Raw genomic sequence first — 20,183 nt, 5'->3', positions numbered from 1 at the left:
AGTCGATGATGGCTCCGAAAGCCTTTTGGAGTGGGTCTGTGGACATAGATTTCATGACTAGAAGCTCAAAAGACGAAAACGTCATAGTTTTTTTTTTTGTAAATTGAAATTTGCTATCGTAAATGTTAGCAACACCTCCACCTTTGCCGGATGCACGGGGGGTATGGTCACTAGTGTAACCAGGGGGTGAGGCCTCATTTAACACAGTAAATTCATCAGGCTTAAGCCATGTTTCAGTCAGGCCAATCACATCAAGATTATTATCAGTGATTAGTTCATTGACTATAACTGCCTTGGAAGTGAGGGATCTAACATTAAGTAACCCAATTTTGAGATGTGAGGTATCACAATCTCTTTCAATAATGGCAGGAATGGAGGAGGTCTTTATACTAGTGAGATTGCTAAAGCGAACACCGCCATTTTTAATTTTGCCCAACCTAGATCGAGGCACAGACACGGTCTCAATGGGGAAAGCTGAGCTGACTACGCTGACTGTGCTAGTGGCAGACTCCACTAAGCTGGCAGGCTGGCTAACAGCCTGCTGCCTGGCCTGCACCCTATTTCATTGTGGAGCTAGAGGAGTTAGAGCCCTGTCTATGTTCGTAGATAAGATGAGAGCACCCCTCCAGCTAGGATGGAGTCCGTCACTCCTCAACAGGCCAGGCTTGGTCCTGTTTGTGGGTGAGTCCCAGAAAGAGGGCCAATTATCTACAAATTCTATCTTTTGGGAGGGGCAGAAAACAGTTTTCAACCAGCGATTGAGTTGTGAGACTCTGCTGTAGAGCTCATCACTCCCCCTAACTGGGAGGGGGCCAGAGACAATTAATCGATGCCGACACATCTTTCTAGCTGATTTACACGCTGAAGCTATGTTGCGCTTGGTGACCTCTGACTGTTTCATCCTAACATCGTTGGTGCCGACGTGGATAACAATATCTCTATACTCTCTACACTCGCCAGTTTTAGCTTTAGCCAGCACCGTCTTTAGATTAGCCTTAACGTCGGTAGCCCTGCCCCCTGGTAAACAGTGTATGATCGCTGGATGATTAGTTTTAAGTCTAATACTGCGGGTAATGGAGTCGCCAATGACTAGGGTTTTCAATTTGTCAGAGCTAATGGTGGGAGCCGTCGGCGTCTCAGACCCCACAACGGGAGGAGTAGAGACCATAGAAGTCTCGGCCTCCGACTCGCTTAATGGGGAGAACCGGTTGAAAGTTTCTGTCGGCTGAATAAGCGACACCGGTTGAGCATTCCTACAGCGTTTCCCTCCAGAAGCCATGAGAAAGATGTCCGGCTGCGGGGACCGTGCGAGGGGGTATATACTAACGTTACTATCTGTACTTACTGGTGGCACAGACGCTGTTTCATCCTTTCCTACACTGAAATTACCCTTGCCTAACGATCGCGTCTGAAGCTGGGCTTGCAGCACAGCTATCCTTGCCGTAAGGCGATCGTTCTCCTGTATATTATAAGTACAACGACTGCAATTAGAAGGCATCATGTTAATGTTACTTAGCTTCGGCTGTTTGAAGTCCTGACGAACCATGTCCAGATAAAACCTCCGGGGTGAAAAAGTTGAATGAAAAAAGTTGAGTGAGGGAAAAAGTAAAAATATACGGTAATGAAAAAGTAAAAAACCGTCAGGTAGCAAAGTAAGATCACAGCCAGTGTGACCTGCAGTGTGGCATCACTGCTACTCTTAATAGATGATGTAATCGATGCAATCCAAAAAATACAGCAGGTCTAAAATACGGCAATGAATAGTAATGAAAGGATACTCTTTTATCATCTGATAAGCAAATAGAACATGATAGTGCGTTTAGGAATATGAGAAAGCATTAAGTGAATATGAAAATCAGAGTAAAAATTAAACAAAATACACAGTACACAAAAATATAATGTTACAACTGAAATGTGCAGCACAAACCACTTATCAACACAATCATGAATTAATTGTCACTCCACTGCCTTGTATTATGACGATGCAGTCTAGTATCTGAACTGTCCCGTAGATGGTGCTGTATGACGGACTAGTAAGGCGCTTCATGAATAGGATACCGCCAAGTCCTACGGTTATGATTAAAGTGGGCTGCTGTTGAGCAACGTTTTATTTGTTAGTTAGCTTGTGATTTATTGTGATCCAGTGACAGAAACAACCCTACAGAAGTGCTCAGTTGCAAAAATATTTCCTGGAGAAGTTCAGTGAATAACTTTTTCCCTCCAAAAATTATTTTGTCAAACTCCTTTGATAACAGCAGATAAATCAAACAATCCTCATCTTTTCCCAGATATCACCCACCCATTAAACTACAAATGTGTTAGCCTAATGTTTGTTCTGGCCGTGTGCTTGGCAATCGTTTAGTTTGACTAGTATATAGTTGGATGTAAGCAACTCAAATGAAGCGTGCCCAAACCGTGGGATGCACGCGGGCACAGGTGAATTCCTAAGGGGGATCCCGCGCATCCATGACTCAGATGAAATTCCCTCAAAATGATGAATAAGCACCAGTGTCTCGCCCTGAAGGTCTGGAAAACATTAGGCCGTGTGTATCCCATAGTGTAGGAAAACTGTGTGGGGAAACGGCGCGCCTGGAATGGGCATGATTTTACCCAAGACTACATTCAGTAAGCCCTCGGATCAGCTCGACTGGTATATAGCTTTGCCTACCTTATTCCATAGTATTTGAGGCCATCTCTTCTCAACATGAATAAGCAAATGAATATAGATTGATGTGGAAATTTCTCCAGGGGAATCCGAGTAGGTTGTCAGGGCTTTGCTGCTGTGTTATAACAGATGTCAGCCTTTATGCCCATGAAATCTCTCATCAATGTTTTTACTGGAACGTTACAATCATAAATCTATTCAAAATTAAAGACGACCAAACAGAACAATAAAATATATCATTCAAGTGTTGACTAAAACATTATAAAAACGTCTTGGCCCATATTGACTTTTAGTTGGTAAAGGAAACAAAATGTTACCACAAAATGAGATGATGAATATTTTTTTTTTAAACAAAAGCTTGGTACAAATTTGCTAGGTACATATGTAACTCATTTCACACTTCAACAAATCGTTTTTATTTCGCCTATAATAAAACGGTCCAACACAATAATAAAACAGTGGTTGTAAAACCACAGACGCACCATGCGCAACAGGACTCCTTGGGTCTAGACAGAAATGTAGTTGTGTACTCCAAAGTTAACTGAACCAACGGCGGACAAAGCTATCCGGGTCCGGATGCAGAAGTCACGATTGCTGACTATATGTCAACCTGCAGGCCCCCCTCTGATGGCAAATTGCGGTCTTTAGTGTAAATAACATGTGCTGCTTTTGATGCAGACAGAATTAATGACAACATTGACTCTAAATAACAGAGCACTCACTTCCGCTAGACTGTGTTCGTTATGGAAAAGGGAAGAGATTTCGAGGGGATGGATTTATCTGTGTCTGTGCGTGCCAGTCTTATTCGGCCGCCAGTTTCCCGCTCCAAAAGTGACGCCACTGTGTTACAAAGCGCCAGAGCCACTAAATCTTGCGGAATGTGAAAATTATAATCCTACTGGGCAAAAACAGGTTGAATCAACGTTGTTTCCGTGTAATTTCAACCCAAAAGATCAATGTGATGACGTTGGATCATCGTGGAAAACTGATTGGGTTTGCAAAAAGTCATTAACGTAAAGGGAATTTTGTATTTTTCTTTACCCAACTTTTAACCAAAATCGAATGACATGGTGAATTTGTTTGTTGAATTTACGTTAATTGACAACTCAACCAAATGTAAATCAAAACTAGACGTTGAACTGATGTCTGTGCCCAGTGGGATACTTGTATTAGAGACCTGGTTACATTGTTTCTCAGCAGGTATGCCTTTTTCTCCTGTGACTAAATGTTTACTCATCAAGGGAATGGCAGCCCCACTAACCTTTTTTTATGTTGGTTTTGAGAGGAACCTTCTAGGAAACTAGGTTGATAGTTTCTTAAATGTCTCTAGGGGATGATTTTACAGTGACACATCTGTTTACAAGCCCTGCTTGTGGGTGTTAAGGCAACAGATGTGAATGCCACTGGGCATACTGTTGCAAGAATTTCTCGCTCACTTATTATGTCACATAACACCCAGAATACCCAGGCCTACAAAATATTCTTCAATATAATTTTTCCCTGGTGTGTGTGTGTGTGTGTGTGTGTGTGTGTGTGTGTGTGTGTGTGTGTGTGTGTGTGTGTGTGTGTGTGTGTGTGTGTGTGTGTGTGTGTGTGTGTGTGTGTGTGTGTGTGTGTGTGTGTGTGTGTGTGTGGACTACTGTGGGAGAAATTAGGACAAGCTGGAATAGAATGAATGGAACGGGAATCAAACCCATGGCATATTATAGGCTACAGTATAGTGTTAAGCTATAGACCTAGGTGTTATGATTATGATGTTTAAGCTAAACAGATTGGCTCCTCCATGGAGGAGAGGGAAACGTCCAATTACATGACGTAGCCTACATGTATACTGTACATTACATGGTGCCTCAGTGGCTGAGGGAAATGAGAGCTCAAAAAAAATCCCCTTGGAATTTTTATTTACCAGTGGAAGGTCTTGTGGTAAAGCTTTCTCTCCAACTGACTCCCTCAGTGAGGGGGATTTGATTATCTGGGCCGGATGGGAGGAGTTTACACCGGGTGAAAATTGAATAGCATTCATTTTGTACCGGGCTGGCTCCCGTTCAAAGCCCACGGTGAAGTAGGCTCAAAACAAAAGTGACGTAGCCAAGACTAGATTAAGCCTGTGGAGTAATTGCCTTCCCAATGAAATCTAGTTTGAAAATTCAAACATATATTTTATGGAAAAGAGAGAAACTCAGCAAAAAAAGAAATGTCCTCTCACTGTCAACTGCATTTATTTTCAGCAAACTTAACATGTGTAAATATTTGTATGAACATAACAAGATTCAACAACTGAGACATAAACTGAACAAGTTCCACAGACGTGTGACTAACAGAAATGGAATAATGTGTCCCTGAACAAATGTGGGGTCAAAATCAAAAGTAACAGTCAGTATCTGGTGTGGCCACCAGCTGCATTAAGTACTGCAGTGCATCTCCTCCTCATGGACTGCACCAGATTTGCCACTTCTTGCTGTTGTTACCCCACTCTTCTACCAAAGCACCTGCAAGTTCCCGGACATTTCTGGGGGGAATGGCCCTAGCCCTCACCCTTCGATCCAACACGTCCCAGATGTGCTCAATGGGATTGAGATCCGGGCTCTTCGCTGGCCATGGCAGAATACTGACATTCCTGTCTTGCAGGAAATCACGCACAGAACGAGCAGTATGGCTGGTGGCATTGTCATTCTGGAGGGTCATGTCATGATGAGCCTGCAGGAAGGGTACCACATGAGGGAGGAGGATGTCTTCCCTGTAACGCACAGCGTTGAAATTGCCTGCAATGACGACAAGCTCAGTCCGATGATGCTGTGACTCACTGCCCCAGACCATGACGAACCCTCCACCTCCAAATCGATCCCGCTCCAGAGTACAGGCCTCGATGTAACGCTCATTCCTTCGACGATAAATACGAATCCGACCATCACCCCTGGTGAGACAAAACCGCGACTCGTCAGTGAAGCGCACTTTTTGCTGTCTGGTCCAGCGACAGTGGGTTTGTGCCCATAGGTGACATTTGTTGCCGGTGATGTCTGGTGAGGACCTGCCTTACAACAGGCCTACAAGCCCTCACTCCAGCCTCTCTCAGCCTATTGCAGACAGCCTGAGCACTGATGGAGGGATTGTGCGTTCCTGGTGTAACTCGGTCAGTTGTTGTTGCCATCCTGTACCTGTCCCGCAGGTGTGATGTTCGGGATGTACCGATCCTGTGCAGGTGTTGTTACGTGGTCTGCCACTGCGAGGACGATCAGCTCTCCGTCCTGTCTCCCTGTATCTCTGTCTTAGGCGTCTCACAGTACGGACATAGCAATTTATTGACCTGGCCACATCTGCAGTCCTCATGCCTCCTTGCAGCATGCCTAAGGCACGTTCACACAGATGAGCAGGGATCCTGGGCATCTTTCTTTTGGTGTTTTTCAGAGTCAGTAGAAAGGCCTCTTTAGTGTCCTAAGTTTTCATAACTGTGACCTTAATTGCCTACCGTCTGTAAGCTGTTCGTGTCTTAACGACCGTTCCACAGGTGGCATGTTCATTAATTGTTTATGGTTCATTGAACAAGCATGGGAAACCGTGTTTAAACCCTTTACAATGAAGATCTGTGATGTTATTTTGATTTTTACGAATTATCTTTGAAAGACAAGGTCCAGAAAAGGGCCGTTGCTGAGTTTATATGTTTCTAGACGATGCACCATGCTGCCTTGATGACAGCATGACCGAGTGGTGCATATTACTGTTCCATTTGAGAAGGGCACTCCTCCCTCCGCTTATGCCCATTCATGTCACAGGCCAAAAATTATTATTATTATATTGATTTATGTTTGTGCACCTCAGCCACCAGTTTACTGTCAATTAGTCGGATTGAATCCACACTGGCAATTAGGCTATGGGTTGAGTTCCTTTGCTCGCTTCAGTCAGGGAGAGCGAGTCTCTTTTCCCCTGACCTCTCATCGTCTGTTAGTTAATGACGCATCGCTCTTGGGTGTCGCCAGGTGGTACTCTGCTAGCTCTGGTGTCACACAAACTGAAAAGAAAGTGTCACCGTCCAAGAGTATCGCGCTTCTCTCCAGGATCAGTGGCCCCCTCTTTGTATGGTACCCAGGTCAATTATTCATGGCGGTTTTTAAAAATGCAACGAAGTAGCTGTCACTTATCGCACTCTCTCCACTCCAGCTCCTGGCATAATCCCACACAAACTCTACGCTTCCTGTCAGTGAGTCACTCTTTCTGGTAACCCAAGAGCCAGCTTCGCGCCTTTAGAGTCACCTTCCCTACCTCACGCCCGGCGGTGTTAGTTACAGCTCCGTTACTCGAACCCTCCCGTTGCCGGTTTCCTTTTCACAGCTCCCATGATTAGTTGCTATTGTGTGTCAGACTCGCCATTTGTCACCCTGTTTGTCACCTCGGAGGCCCCTGGTTTCCTCGAACTGATAGACAAACTGGTTTCCCAGAACTGATAGCCAACCCGATCGCCGGTGTCCGTGTACGAACGCCTGATCTTCTGGACCATATCCAGCGAGCGGCACCTTTCTCATGTGCCCTCAGATCAGAGACTAGGTAGCAATCACCACTTTTAATATTTTAGTAGATGTGTCTGTAGGTGGACTCTTGTCTCCAATAGGTCGTTATCAATAAAACGTCTCAAAACGGTGCGGAGCGTTCGATTTGGCTGCTGGGGGGCAAGGAGACCCCCAGCTCCACTAAAACCATTGACAACTGCATGCCATTTTCAAGGGGTTGTTAAATGTTAACTTTTTGGTTGTATTATCATCATCTCTAGAAGAGCATAGACAGAACAAGATATTTTAGATTATTCCATGCAAATCAATTGCGCACATTTAGCTCTATCATCAGAGTTATACAGCAAGTAACAGCATGCTTTTCATGATCATTAAACATCAATTGATCATATCATTTCAGATGCGTGAGGGTAGCCTATCCATTTGAAATCTAACTAGCTAGCTAAGCAAACAACGTGTCATTTAGTTTCGGTCATCAGAGATTAGGCTTTTGGAAAGAGTTTGACATCGGCAAGTCCTCGTACTGGTGAAGTTGTCAGTCGGACTGCTGTCATCATTACGCAAATACAGCCATCTAGTTTGTCTCCTGAAAGTTAGCTTGTTACCTAACCATATTGACGTGATCTGTTATTAGCTAGCCATTTATATTTTTTTACCTCAGTGCCTGTCATGTCTGTCAGCAGCAATCATAATTAAATGCTTAAAAACAATGTTGAAAAGGGGATAATGTTAGCTAACTTCACTAGATAGGTCTATGCTTCAGTTGGAGAGGAAAAGTTCTACGTTTCTACTGGTAGCTTGCAGAGTAAACATTGTCAGCTAACAGTACATCGGCAAACGCACCCTTCTGTTGATTGACAGGCAGAGCCCACAAAGGATGGGAAAATGAACCTAAACCACTTACACTTGTCAGGTATAGTTCACTTTGTCACTCAAATATCCAATTAATGGCGGCCAATATTGAGAGAGATCATGAGGCTACCCTCATGTATGACATGATCAATTGATGGTTACTGATCATGAAAAGCACTCAGTTTCTTACTCTGATAGAGCTAAATGTGCATAATTGTTTTGCATGGAACAATTTGTAGCTCTGACTATGCCCTTCAAGAAATGATGATATTAAAACCAAATAGTTATAACACTTAACAATCTCTTGAAAACGGCACATAGTTGTCAATGGTCTTAGCAAATCTGTGGGTTTCCTTGCCCCCAGCAGCCAAATCGAACGTGTTGTGACGTTTTACAATGAGCTCATTCTCCGATTTCTCCTCTCACCAGCCTCCCCTGTATTGCACCTAACTTTTATCACTGGAGTAGCCTGTGATTGAATCGTCAGAGACTTTGGCTTATTTAGTTATATGTTCATTTGGGGCGCAGTTCCCGAGGGCTTGGGTCAGTGCCAGAAATAATCGAGTCGTGACTTGTAGCCTAGAATAAGCACTTCATTTTATGTTCTTGCATTGGAGCTATTGTGTGGCTTTGTCAAGCTATTGCATAAAAGTACTCGAGTAATAAATTAAGTAACTTATTGCAAATAGGATACATGTTTTGGAATATTTGTTTTCTGTACAGACTTTACACTCTGTCATTTAGGTTAGTATTGTGGAGTAACTACAATGTTGTTGATCCATCCTCACTTTTCTCCTGTCACTGCCATTAAACACCAATCTACCAATAGGTGTCCTACTTTGCAAGGCATTGGAAAAACCTCCCTGGTCTTTCTGGTTGAATCTGTGCTTGAATTCACTGCTCAACTGAGGGACCTTACATACAATTGTATGTGTGGGGTACAGAGATGGGGTAATCATTACAAAAAGAATGTTAAACACTATTATTGCACACATAGTGAATCCATGCAACTTATTGTGACTTTTAAAGCACATTTTTACTCTTGAATGTATTTAGGTTTGCCATAACAAAGGGGTTGAATACTTATTGACTCAAGACATTACAGTTAATTTTTTACATTGTGGTGTATTCCATGTAGATCACAGGCACACAATCTCAATTTAATCAATTTTAAATTCAGGCTATAACACAACAAAATGTGGGAAAAATGAAGGGGTGTGAATACTTCCCGAAGGCACTGTATGTAATTTATTTGTCATGCTCTGATTCCTCTCCCCACTTTCCATGTAGACGATGAGTGACAGGCCGTTCATCCAGAAGTTGTTTCGCCCCATCTCGCCCGACGGCCACACACACACGCTGGGGGATCTGCTGAAGGAGGTGTACCCCGTGGCCATATCCAATGACGGTACTTACCTACTCATAGACATTGCACTACACTAATTACACCTATACTACATATACCTCTCTTACACACACACACACACACACACACACACACACACACACACACACACACACACACACACACACACACACACACACACACACACTTAAACACACACAGTCCCACAAGAGAAAGCAGACCTGTTTCTTCATCACTGTGCTATCAAAGGTTGCTCTGCATCTCACAGGAAGCCAGAGAATAAAAGACATCAGCCATGTAGGTCTATTTTATTTACACAGTAAAAGAGGACTTTTAGAGATCAACACTCAGAGATAAAACACGGGAGAGGGTCGAGGAGGGAAAATAGTCACCCTCATGTAAAAGAGTGAAAAGGGAGGGGAAGAAAATACATAGTGGAATGAGGCGCGGCGCTAGATGTAGAGAAGAGGGAGCGATGGAGAAAGAGAGAGAGAGGCAGCCTAAACAGGTAGTGTCTGGAGGGCTGTGCAGAGGAAGTAGATAAGCAGACAATGGAGCTGTGAGACAGAGGACCTGCAGGAGAATCACCTGCATGGAGCAATGCACCACTACTACTGCTCTGTCTGTCTGACTGCCTGCCTGCCTCTCTCTTTCGCTCTCTGTCTGCCTCCCTCACATGTCTTTCTCTTGCTCGCTCCTTCTCTCCCACTCTCTCTTGCTTTATCAAGAATCGCTATATTTTCTTTTCATCCCCTTCCTGTACTATTATAATCTCTCATCCATTTCTCTCTTCTCAATTCCTTCTCTCCTCTCCTCTGAGGAGGGTGGTGGCTTGGCTTGATAAAGGTGAAAGTGCTACTTTGTCTCCCGTTGTTTGTTGTGTTTCCCTCTCTTCCTCACTGGGGAGATGGGTGTGTGATAGCGGGGGATTATAGCTGTGTGTTTGGATTAGAGGAACTGGGGGGGTACTCAGGCAGCCTAATGGCAGCATTGTTCACAGACGTATTCTGGGGACCCGATTCCCTGTGAGGACCTATCAGATAAGGACGTCCCAGCACTCGACTCTGTGATGTTTCAAACATCAAACCAACATTTTTTAAACATTCCCCTCTGTTTTGTCTGGAAGCCTTGATGGCCCTTCAAGCACTCCCGAAACCCGTCAAACTGAACTAACCCAACGAAACATGTAACCAGGGGTTATATTAACTGGGGATTCCCAGCATATGGCAGCATGATACTCAGATGAGTCGTACTGTTACCGGACCGGACCGACGTTCTTCCACCCACGCAGGGAAATCGGACGTCAGCATCTTATTCTGATTAGCAGTCGGTTGGTCAGCTTTGACGTCTGCGAACGCTTTGTTTTGACCAAGGTATTAGACATGGTTTGACTGGGTTAGAGACAGGAGAGATATGTCTGAACAGTAACACGTTTCTCCCCATGTATGACGCAGGACAAGTTCAATTGCACAAGCCTCAGAAATAGTTGCCTCGGCGGGTCAAAGCCTTCAGAGAATTCCCCCGTTATGTCTTTTACAGATGTGACATGTTTCTTTTATAAAGAAAAACTGTTTTTGTGGTGATATTTCTAATAAGTGGAGAATGCAGAAATCCCCCCGACTGACAAGCCCACGCGCCAACAATACTCGCCTACACACCCCTCTTATTGATTTTACTCATTCATGGTACAGCCCACAGAACAAAGGAGTGAAACTATTGGCCAATCCGCCCACACAGAACACCACAGTCAGTATCAATAGCGAATCCAGTCTCTTCTCATCAAACAGGCCATCTCACTGTTCAGAGAGCGGGGGTGTTCTGGGTTTCAGTGGTTAGTTTGATATGAGGGACGGTGGGTGTGTGAGGTGTTGCTAGGTGTTGAGTAGGGGGAGGCAGAAATGTTAGAGGTCTCCAAGTCAATACCTTATGGTCTGTTTATTGTATACCTGTAAACTCCATTTCCCTGTTCTTTCTTTGAAATGCAGTTGAGGAGTTTATTCATGAAAGAACAAACTACCTAACTTGCTGAAGGAAATTACTCTTATGAGACATGTTTTTCAGGTTTTACTGATAGATTTATACCTGTCAGTTCCCCCTAACATACACACACATTTCTTATTGGCCGGTCAGTGTGTTGGTTGAGTTCTGGTGTAACTGTTTAGTCTTGGCTGGCCTCACTGCAGGGATGAATGGGGTTGCGGCCTTCTTAAATTGTACTTGGCTATACTTGAGTAACAAAACATCATGTCTTGACTGTTAGTCGCCGCAATACTCAACCGCAGTGTGTGTTCATGAGTGAGCAAATTTGTCATCTTTTAATTTTATTCAAAATATGGTGGTCAATATTCCTCTTTAGAAATAAGTTGTTTTGGAGTTATACATTGCTATAGTGTTTTGGGATTGGGGCCAATAAAGTTATGTGTTTTGATTAACCTCTCTGGGGTATGTGGGACGCTAGCGTGGGACACTATTCAACAGCCAGTGAAATAGCAGGGCGGCAAATTCAAAACAACGAAAATCTCATAATTCAAATTTCTCAAACATACAACTATTATGTCCCATTTTAAAGATACACTTCTCGTTAATCCAACCACATTGTCCGATTTCAAAGGCTTTACGGCAAAAGCATAACATTAGATTATGTTAGGACAGCGCCGAGACAAGAAAAACCACACAGCCATTTTCCAAGCAAGGAGAGGCGTCACAAAAACCAGAAATACAGCTAAAATTAATCACTAACCTTTGATGATCTTCATCAGATGGCACTCATAAGACTTCATGTTACACAATACATGTATGTTTTGCTCGATAAAGTTCATATTTATATCCAAAAACCCCATTTTTACATTGGCGTGTAATGTTCAGAAATGGTTTGCCTCCCAAAACTTCCGGTGAATGAGCACATCAATTTACAGAAATACTCATCATAAATGTTGATAAAATATTCAACAGTTATTCAAAGAATTATAGATGCACTTCTCTTTAATGCAACCGCTGTGTCAGATTTCAAAAAAGCTTTACGGCGAAAGCAAATTGTGCAATAATCTGAGTACAGCGCTCAGATATCAATACAAGCCATACAGATACCCGCCATTTTGGAGTCAACAGAAATGACAAAAATTACATTATAAATATTCACTTACCTTTGATGATCTTCATCAGAATGCACTCCCAGGAATCGCAGTTCCACAATAAATGTTTGTTTTGTTCGATAAAGTCCATAATTTATGTCCAAATACCTCCTTTTTGTTCACGTGTTTAGTCCACTTCTCCAAATGCAGGAAGCGCGCGCAAAATGTCACGACGAAAAGTCAAAAAAAGTTCTATTGACGTTCATAGAAACATGTCAAACGATGTATAGCATCAATCTTTAGGATGTTTTTATCATAAATCTTCAGTAATATTCCAACCGGACAATTCCAATGTCTTCAAAAAAGAAAAGGAACACAGCTAACTCTCACATGAGTGCGCGCCACTGAGCTCATGTCATTTTCTCACTCATCTACTTCCAGGAGCTCTTATTCTCTCCCCATTCACAGTAGAAGCATGAAACAACGTTCTAAAGACTGTTGACATCTAGTGGAAGCCTTAAAGTGCAAAATCAACCCTAAGTCACTGTATACTGTATTGGCAGTCACTTGAAAAACTACAAACCTCAGATTTCCACACTTCCTGGTTGGATTTTTATCAGGTTTTTGCCTGCCATATGAGTTCTGTTATACTCACAGACATCATTGAAACAGTTTTAGAAACTTCAGTGTTTTCTATCCAAATCTACTAATAATATGCATATCCTACCTTCTGAGCCTGAGTAGTAGGCAGTTTACTACGGGGCACGCCTTTCATCCGGACGTCAAAATACTGCCCCCTACCCTAGAGAAGTTAATGCCATTAACATTAATCAAACACAACTTGATTGGCCCCAATCCCAAAACACTATAGTAATGTATAACAACCATGCATGCATCCCAAATGGCACCCTATTCCCTAAATAGTGCACTACTTGTGACAAGAGTCCATAGGTCTCTTGTCAAAAGTAGTGGACTATGACAGGAATAGGGTTCCATTTGGAACACAGCCCATGTTAATGGCTCACAGCAGCACAGTGTAGAGGTCGACCGATTCATCGGAATGGCCGATTTAATTCGGGCCGATTTCAAGTTTTCATAACAATTGGAAATCGGTATATTTGGACGCCGATTTGGCGGCCTAGGAACGGTGGGTTAACTGCCTTGTTCAGGGGCAGAACGACAGATTTTTACCTTGTCAGCTCAGGGATTCAATCTTGCAACCTTACGGTTAACTAGTCCAACGCTCTAACCACCTGCTTTACATTGCACTCCACAAGGAGCCTGCCTGTTACGCGAATGCAGTAAGAAGCCAAGGTAAGTTGCTAGCTAGCATTACATTTATCTTATAAAAAAACAATCAATCAATCAATCATAATCACTGGTTAACTACACATGGTTGATGATATTTCTAGTTTATCTAGCCTGTCCTGCGTTGCATATAATCGCTTAGGTACACGTTGCTCCAACCATAAACATCAATGCCTTTCTTAAAATCAATACACAAGTATATATATTTAAACCTGCATATTTAGTTAATATTGCCTGCTAACATTAATTTATTTTAACTAGGGAAAATGTGTCACTTCTCTTGCAACAGAGTCAGGGTATATGCAGCAGTTTGGGCCGCCTAGCTCGTTGCGAACTGTGAAGACTATTTCTTCCTAACAAAGACAGCCGACTTCGCCAAACGGGGGATGATTTAACAAAAGCGTATTTGAGAAAAAAGCACAATCGTTGCACGACTGTACCTAACTATAAACATCAATGCCTTTCTTAAAATCAATACACAGAAGTATATATTTTTAAACCTGCATATTTAGCTAAAAGAAATCCAGGTTAGCAGGCAATATTAACCAGGTGAAATTGTGTCATTTTGCGTTCATTGCACGCAGCATGGGTATATGGAACAGTTTGGGCCGCCTGGCTCATTGCGAACTAATTTGTCCGAATTTTACGTAATTATGACATAACATTGAAGGTTGTGCAATGTTACAGGAATAACGTTTTGTTTTCGAGATGATTGTTCCGGATTTGACCATATTAATGACCCAAGGCTCGTATTTCTGTGTGTTATTATGTTATTATTAAGTCTATGATTTGATAGAGCAGTCTGACTGAGCGATGGCAGGCAGCAGCAGGCTCGTAAGTGTTCATTCAAAATAGCACTTTCGTGCGTTTTGCCAGCAGCCCTTCGCAATGCATTGCGCTGTTTATGACTTCAAGCCTGTCAACTCCCAAGATTAGGCTGGTGTAACCGATGTGAAATGGCTAGCTAGTTAGCCGGGTGCGCGCTAATAGCATTTCAAACGTCACACGCTCTGAGACTTGGAGTAGTTGTTTCCCTTGCTCTACATGGGTAACGCTGCTTCGAGGGTGGCTGTTGTCGATGTGTTCCTGGTTCGAGCCCAGGTAGGAGCGAGGAGAGGGACGGAAGCTATACTGTTACACTGGCAATACTAAAGTGCCTATAAGAACATCCAATAGTCAAAGGTATATGAAATACAAATCGTATAGAGAGAAATAGTCCTATAATTCCTATAATAACTACAACCTAAAACATCTTACCTGGGAATATTGAAGACTCATGTTAAAAGGAACCACCAGCTTTCATATGTTCTCATGTTCTGAGCAAGGAACTTAAACGTTAGCTTTTTTACATGGCACATATTGCACTTTTACTTTCTTCTCCAACACTTTGTTTTTGCATTATTTAAACCAAATTGAACATGTTTCATTATTTATTTGAGGCTAAATTGTTTTTATTGATGTATTATATTAAGTTAAAATAAGTGTTCATTCAGTATTGTTGTAATTGTCATTATTACAAACAACAACAAAAAAGTAAAAAAATCGGCCGATTAATCGGCATCGGGTTTTTTTTGGTCCTCCAATAATCGGTATAGGCGTTGAAAATTCATAATCGGTCGACCTCTAGCACAGTGTGATTCAGATGTGAGAACGTCTCTGTCAGTCTTCCTAAGAGCCCTAATATTATGTCATGTTCCAGTAAAACCTAGGAGACCACGTCTTCTGGCCACAGTATAGAAGGATCCATGGAAAATACACAATAGAATTCTATCTAGAGGACTCAGAATCCTTCCACTATGACACAGCGCTTTCACAACGTTTCAGAGGAGGTATACAAATTAATCACATTGGTCTCCACCCTCTGAAAAAGACATGACAACCATAAGAGGGCCTACCAGACCATACATTCTGTGTGTAGGTATTCAAGCTGTGTATATTTGGGATGAATTTCCCTTGTGTCATAGTAAGAGTGTCAGGGGAGTGCCCCTCCTCCCCCCACGTGTGCCTGCTACTGTTACCAGGGGCACAGTATGTGGAAGAGAGAGGGAAAGACAGAGAAAGTGTGATTGCAATATGAATGTCAGTACTTGTGAGTGTAGTGATCGTAAGCATCCTCAAACCATCACACTACCACCACCATGCTTGACCGTTGGTATGAGGTTCTTACTGTGGAATGCAGTGTTTCGCCCAAACATAATGGGACCCATCTCATCCAAAAAGTTGACTCAAGTCTGCCAAAAAGCACCTGGAAGAACCTGGATGATCATCAAGACTCTTGGAAGAATGTTCTATAGACATATGATTCAAAGGTAAAACACTGCATTCCACAGTAAGAACCTCATACCAACGGTCAAACGTGGTGGTAGTGTAATGGTTTGGGGATGCTTTGCTGCCTCAGGACCTGGACGACTTGTCTTAATAGAAGGAACCATGAATTCTGTTCTGTATCAGAGAATTCTACAGGAGAATGTCAGGCCATCTGTCTGTGAGATGAAGCTGAAGCTCAGCTGGGTCATACAGCAAGACAATGATCAAAACACTCAATCAAGTCGACATGAAAATAGCTAAAAAGCAACTAATTTTAAGTTTTGGAATGGCCTGTCCAGATCTAATCGCAATTGAGATGTGGCATAACTTGAAACAAGCAGTTCATGCTTGAAACCCCACAAATGTCGCTGACTTAAGCAGTTCTGCATGCAAGAGTTGACCAAAATTCCTTCACAGCGACGTGAGAGACTGATCAACAACTACAGGAAGCCTTTGGTTGTAGTCATTGCAGCTAAAAGTGGCACAACCAGTTATTGAGGGAGCAATTACTTTTTCACACAGGGGTATTGGGTGTTGCATAACTTTGTTTATTAAATACATTTGTTTAAAAAAAAAGTGTTCTTTGTAGACTCAGGTTCCTCTTATCTAATATTAGGTTTTGGTTGAAAATCTGATAACATTCAGTATCAAAAATATGCAAAAATAGAGAAAATCAGAAAGGGGGCAAATACTTTTTCACGGCGCTGTATATCCATACTGTATACCAGTCTGCAGGTGGTGGGTGTGCCTGAGGAGCTTCTTACTAACCCTGGATTCTTCACTCAGACAGATATTTCTAACGATTGTAACGGTCGTTCAGATATTACGTGTACATGCAACAGTATGCATCTTTTGGTGCCGTATAAGGAGAAACGGTCAATGTATGTGTGTATGTGTGCATGTGTGTGTAGTCATATAGACACTGAGCTCCTACATGACTTGGCTACGGCCCCTCTAGAGTTTTGACCCCGCCCTTCTCCTCAGTGCTCTGATATGAGTGGGTGAAAGGTCGTGACCTGGGGCCCAGTGTCTCTGAGGGGGTGGGGCTACTGTTGCTTTGAGTAAACCAGTAACTTACAGACATCGATGTACACACATACAACATATGCCCATTGAGACTTACTCACATGGACACCCATTCAGATGTGTCTACCTGCTGGCAATCTTTCACACATTTCATGCACGTAGCCATACATCCAAACACAGAGTGCATGCAAATTATCATACTAACACACACACACACACACACACACACACACCACACACTCTCTCACGCACACACAGAAACACACACGTGCACACCTCGTCGGGCCATCCGAGTGAGGCTCATTTGTCTTGCTGTGTGACCCATGGTCAGTCCCTGGGTCAGGCCTGGTCACTGTGATTGATTAATCTGTCTGTCGCTAGCCGAGAGGCTTCGGTCATTCTGAGGTGAGAGGGACAACTTAAACACACGCTCACTTAACTATCGCTTACACACACACACACACACACACACACACACACACACACACACACACTATAATCTATGAGTGGTGATGTTTTAAAGAAAATTCTAGCATTTCTGTTTGTAGAAATAGAAATATATGGAGTCCGACACAAAGTCAAAAGTATTTTTAAGTTGGAGCTCCCTCTCATCCTCCATCTCCCTCCCTCCCTCCGTGTCTCCCTTCTCTCTCTCCTTATACAGACGAGTCCAAGCGCTACCAGGTGGTGATCCATGGGATTGAGCCCCTGCTGGAGACCCCGTTGCAGTGGCTGAGCGAGCACCTCAGTCACCCTGATAACTTCCTCCACATCAGCATCATACCCGCGCCTAGCGACTGACACCACTGGCAAAGTTTGGTAACACCCGGCAACTAGGAACGTTGCAAACTCCGAACGGACTCTTTAGAGAGCAGGAAAACCCACGTGACTGGGGGACGACGAAGAGTGACGCAATCGCAGTGTGACGTCATCTCATTCAACTTGTCTCAAAAAGGAGCCCACCTGTGAGAAAATGTACCCTTCTGTTCTCCATCTCTTTTCCTCTCCTCCTTCGCCCTCTGTCTCTTTTGGACCTTTACGTGTTTGGGGAAAGTTGTTCCGCCCAAAATGTGGAAGGCCAAGCTGAAAGAGGGCTGATCTGTTTAAAAAGAGAGGCAGCGAGATGCCGCTTACCACTTCCTCTTCCTCCTCCTAGAGAAAGAGACAGGGCCCTGACATGCCTAGTGGGACCCCCTACAAACAGAAGTTGCCTTAGTTTTCCCGAGTCACATCATGCGCTACACGGCTGGACGTTCATAAAGTCACACTGAGTTTACATGGTTGTACTGTATGCCACTGAGGAGTGAAAGGGGATTTTTAAAGACACTTCACTTCTTCATTCTTTCTCTCACTCTGTCTTTATATTCTCCATCTTCCTCACTGTATTTCTTGTCTCGTTCTTCTCTCTCTTCCTCCCGCCCCCTCTTTCTGTCTTGTCATTTACTGCCGATGCTCTCTCATCTCCATAGCTAATTTATCTATTGGAATTCCTCCTGCTACTAATGAGACCGCTAAACTCCTCTCCATGCCAAGCCTTGAGGTTGTGTGTTGTAATTAGAGACATCATTTAAAGTCTCCTAGAGGGGCATGGAGGGGGTGAGAAAGGTGTGAAGAGTACGAATGGAATCCTGTCTCTCTTCTCTCTTCTGTGTCTCGTGTCAAAGGGAGACGGAGCCAGACATGTAATTTGGAGTGTGTTGCAGTCGAAAGGGAGGGATACTTGTGATGTCACACCTGTCTTAGCACATCAGGCTTCCTCATTCGCCGCCTAGGATGATGGGATAGGGGAGTTTACAGCTCTGAGTCAGGGCTGGGGTCGACGTGGGGTACTGTCTGAGGGCTAGGCATGTGCATACGTGTGTGTATGTACATGTGTGTATGGGTACTTTTTACACATTTTGTTGTTAAAAAGTGGGATTAAAATGGATTTCATTGTCATTTTTGGTCAATGATCGACACAAAACACTAATGTCAAAGTGGAAGACAAATTGTAACATTTATTATCAAAATACAAAAACATTCAACACTTCTATATCTTTATGTATTCTCCCCCCTGAGACTACATGTTATCACACCTTTGACAGTGATTACAGCTGTGAGTCTTTTTGGCTAAGTGTATATAAGAGCTTTGCACGCCTGGATTGCACAATATTTGCCCATTATTCTTTAAAAAAAGTCTTCAAGCTCTGTCAAGTTTGTTGTTGATCATTGCTAGAAAGCCATTTTTATGTCTTGCCATACATTTTCAAGCAGATTTAAGTCAAAACTGTAACTAGGCCACTCAAGAACATTCACTGTGTTCTTGGTAAGTAACTCCAGTATAGATTTGGCCTTATGTTTCAGGTTCTTGTTCTGCTGAAAGGTGAATTTGTCTCCCAGTGTCTGTTGGAAAGAACATTGAATCAGATTTTGCCTGTGCTTGGCTGTATTCTGTGTCTTTTTATCCTAAAAAACTCCCTAGTCCTTGCTGTTGACACGCAAACGCATAACATGATGCAGCCACCACAATGCTTGAAAATATGGAGATTGGTACTCAGTAATGTGGTGTATTGGATTTGCCCCAAACATAATGCTTTGTATTCAGGACAAAAGTTAATTTCTTTGCCACATTTTTTGCAGTATTATTTAAGTGCCATGTTGCAAACAGGATGCGTGTTTTAGAATATTTTTTATTCTGTACATGCTTTTTTTCACTCTGTCATTTAGGTTAGTATTGTGGAGTAACTACAATGTTGTTGATCCATCCTCACTTTTCTCATATCACAACCATTAAACTCTGTAACTGTTTTAAATCACCATTGGCCTCATGGTGAAATCCCTGAACAGTTTCCTTCCTCTCCGGCAATTGAGTTGGGAAGGACACCTGTATCTTTGTAGTGATTGGGTGTGTTGATACACCCTCCAAAGCCTAATTAATTAATAACTTCACCATCCTCAAAGGGATATTCAGCGTCTACTGTACCAGTCAGTGCCCTTTGCGTGGCATTGAAAAACCTCCCTGTCTTTGTGGTTGAATCTCTGCTTAAAATGTCCTACTCGATTGAGGGACCTTAGCTAAATGTATGTGGGGTACAGAGATGGGGGTA

At 42.9% G+C, this 20,183-nt stretch overlaps 1 protein-coding gene across 1 annotated transcript in view; it reads left to right on the top strand.

The window, feature by feature from the left end:
- atg5 (ATG5 autophagy related 5 homolog (S. cerevisiae)) overlaps positions 1-19,889 on the top strand; it is a 31,282-nt gene extending 11,393 nt beyond the window's left edge. Inside the window, 2 exon segments of the mRNA NM_001173812.1 lie at positions 9,310-9,427; positions 17,762-19,889. Of these exon segments, the coding sequence (NP_001167283.1) occupies positions 9,310-9,427; positions 17,762-17,898 (255 nt within the window). The 3' untranslated portion in view covers positions 17,899-19,889.
- Positions 19,890-20,183: the final 294 nt, after the last annotated feature.

Source organism: Salmo salar, chromosome 05 (assembly GCF_965601325.2).
Source record: "Salmo salar chromosome 05, fSalSal1, whole genome shotgun sequence".
Classification (NCBI taxonomy): Eukaryota; Metazoa; Chordata; class Actinopteri; order Salmoniformes; family Salmonidae; genus Salmo; species Salmo salar.
This window is presented reverse-complemented; position numbering and strand designations above follow the sequence as displayed.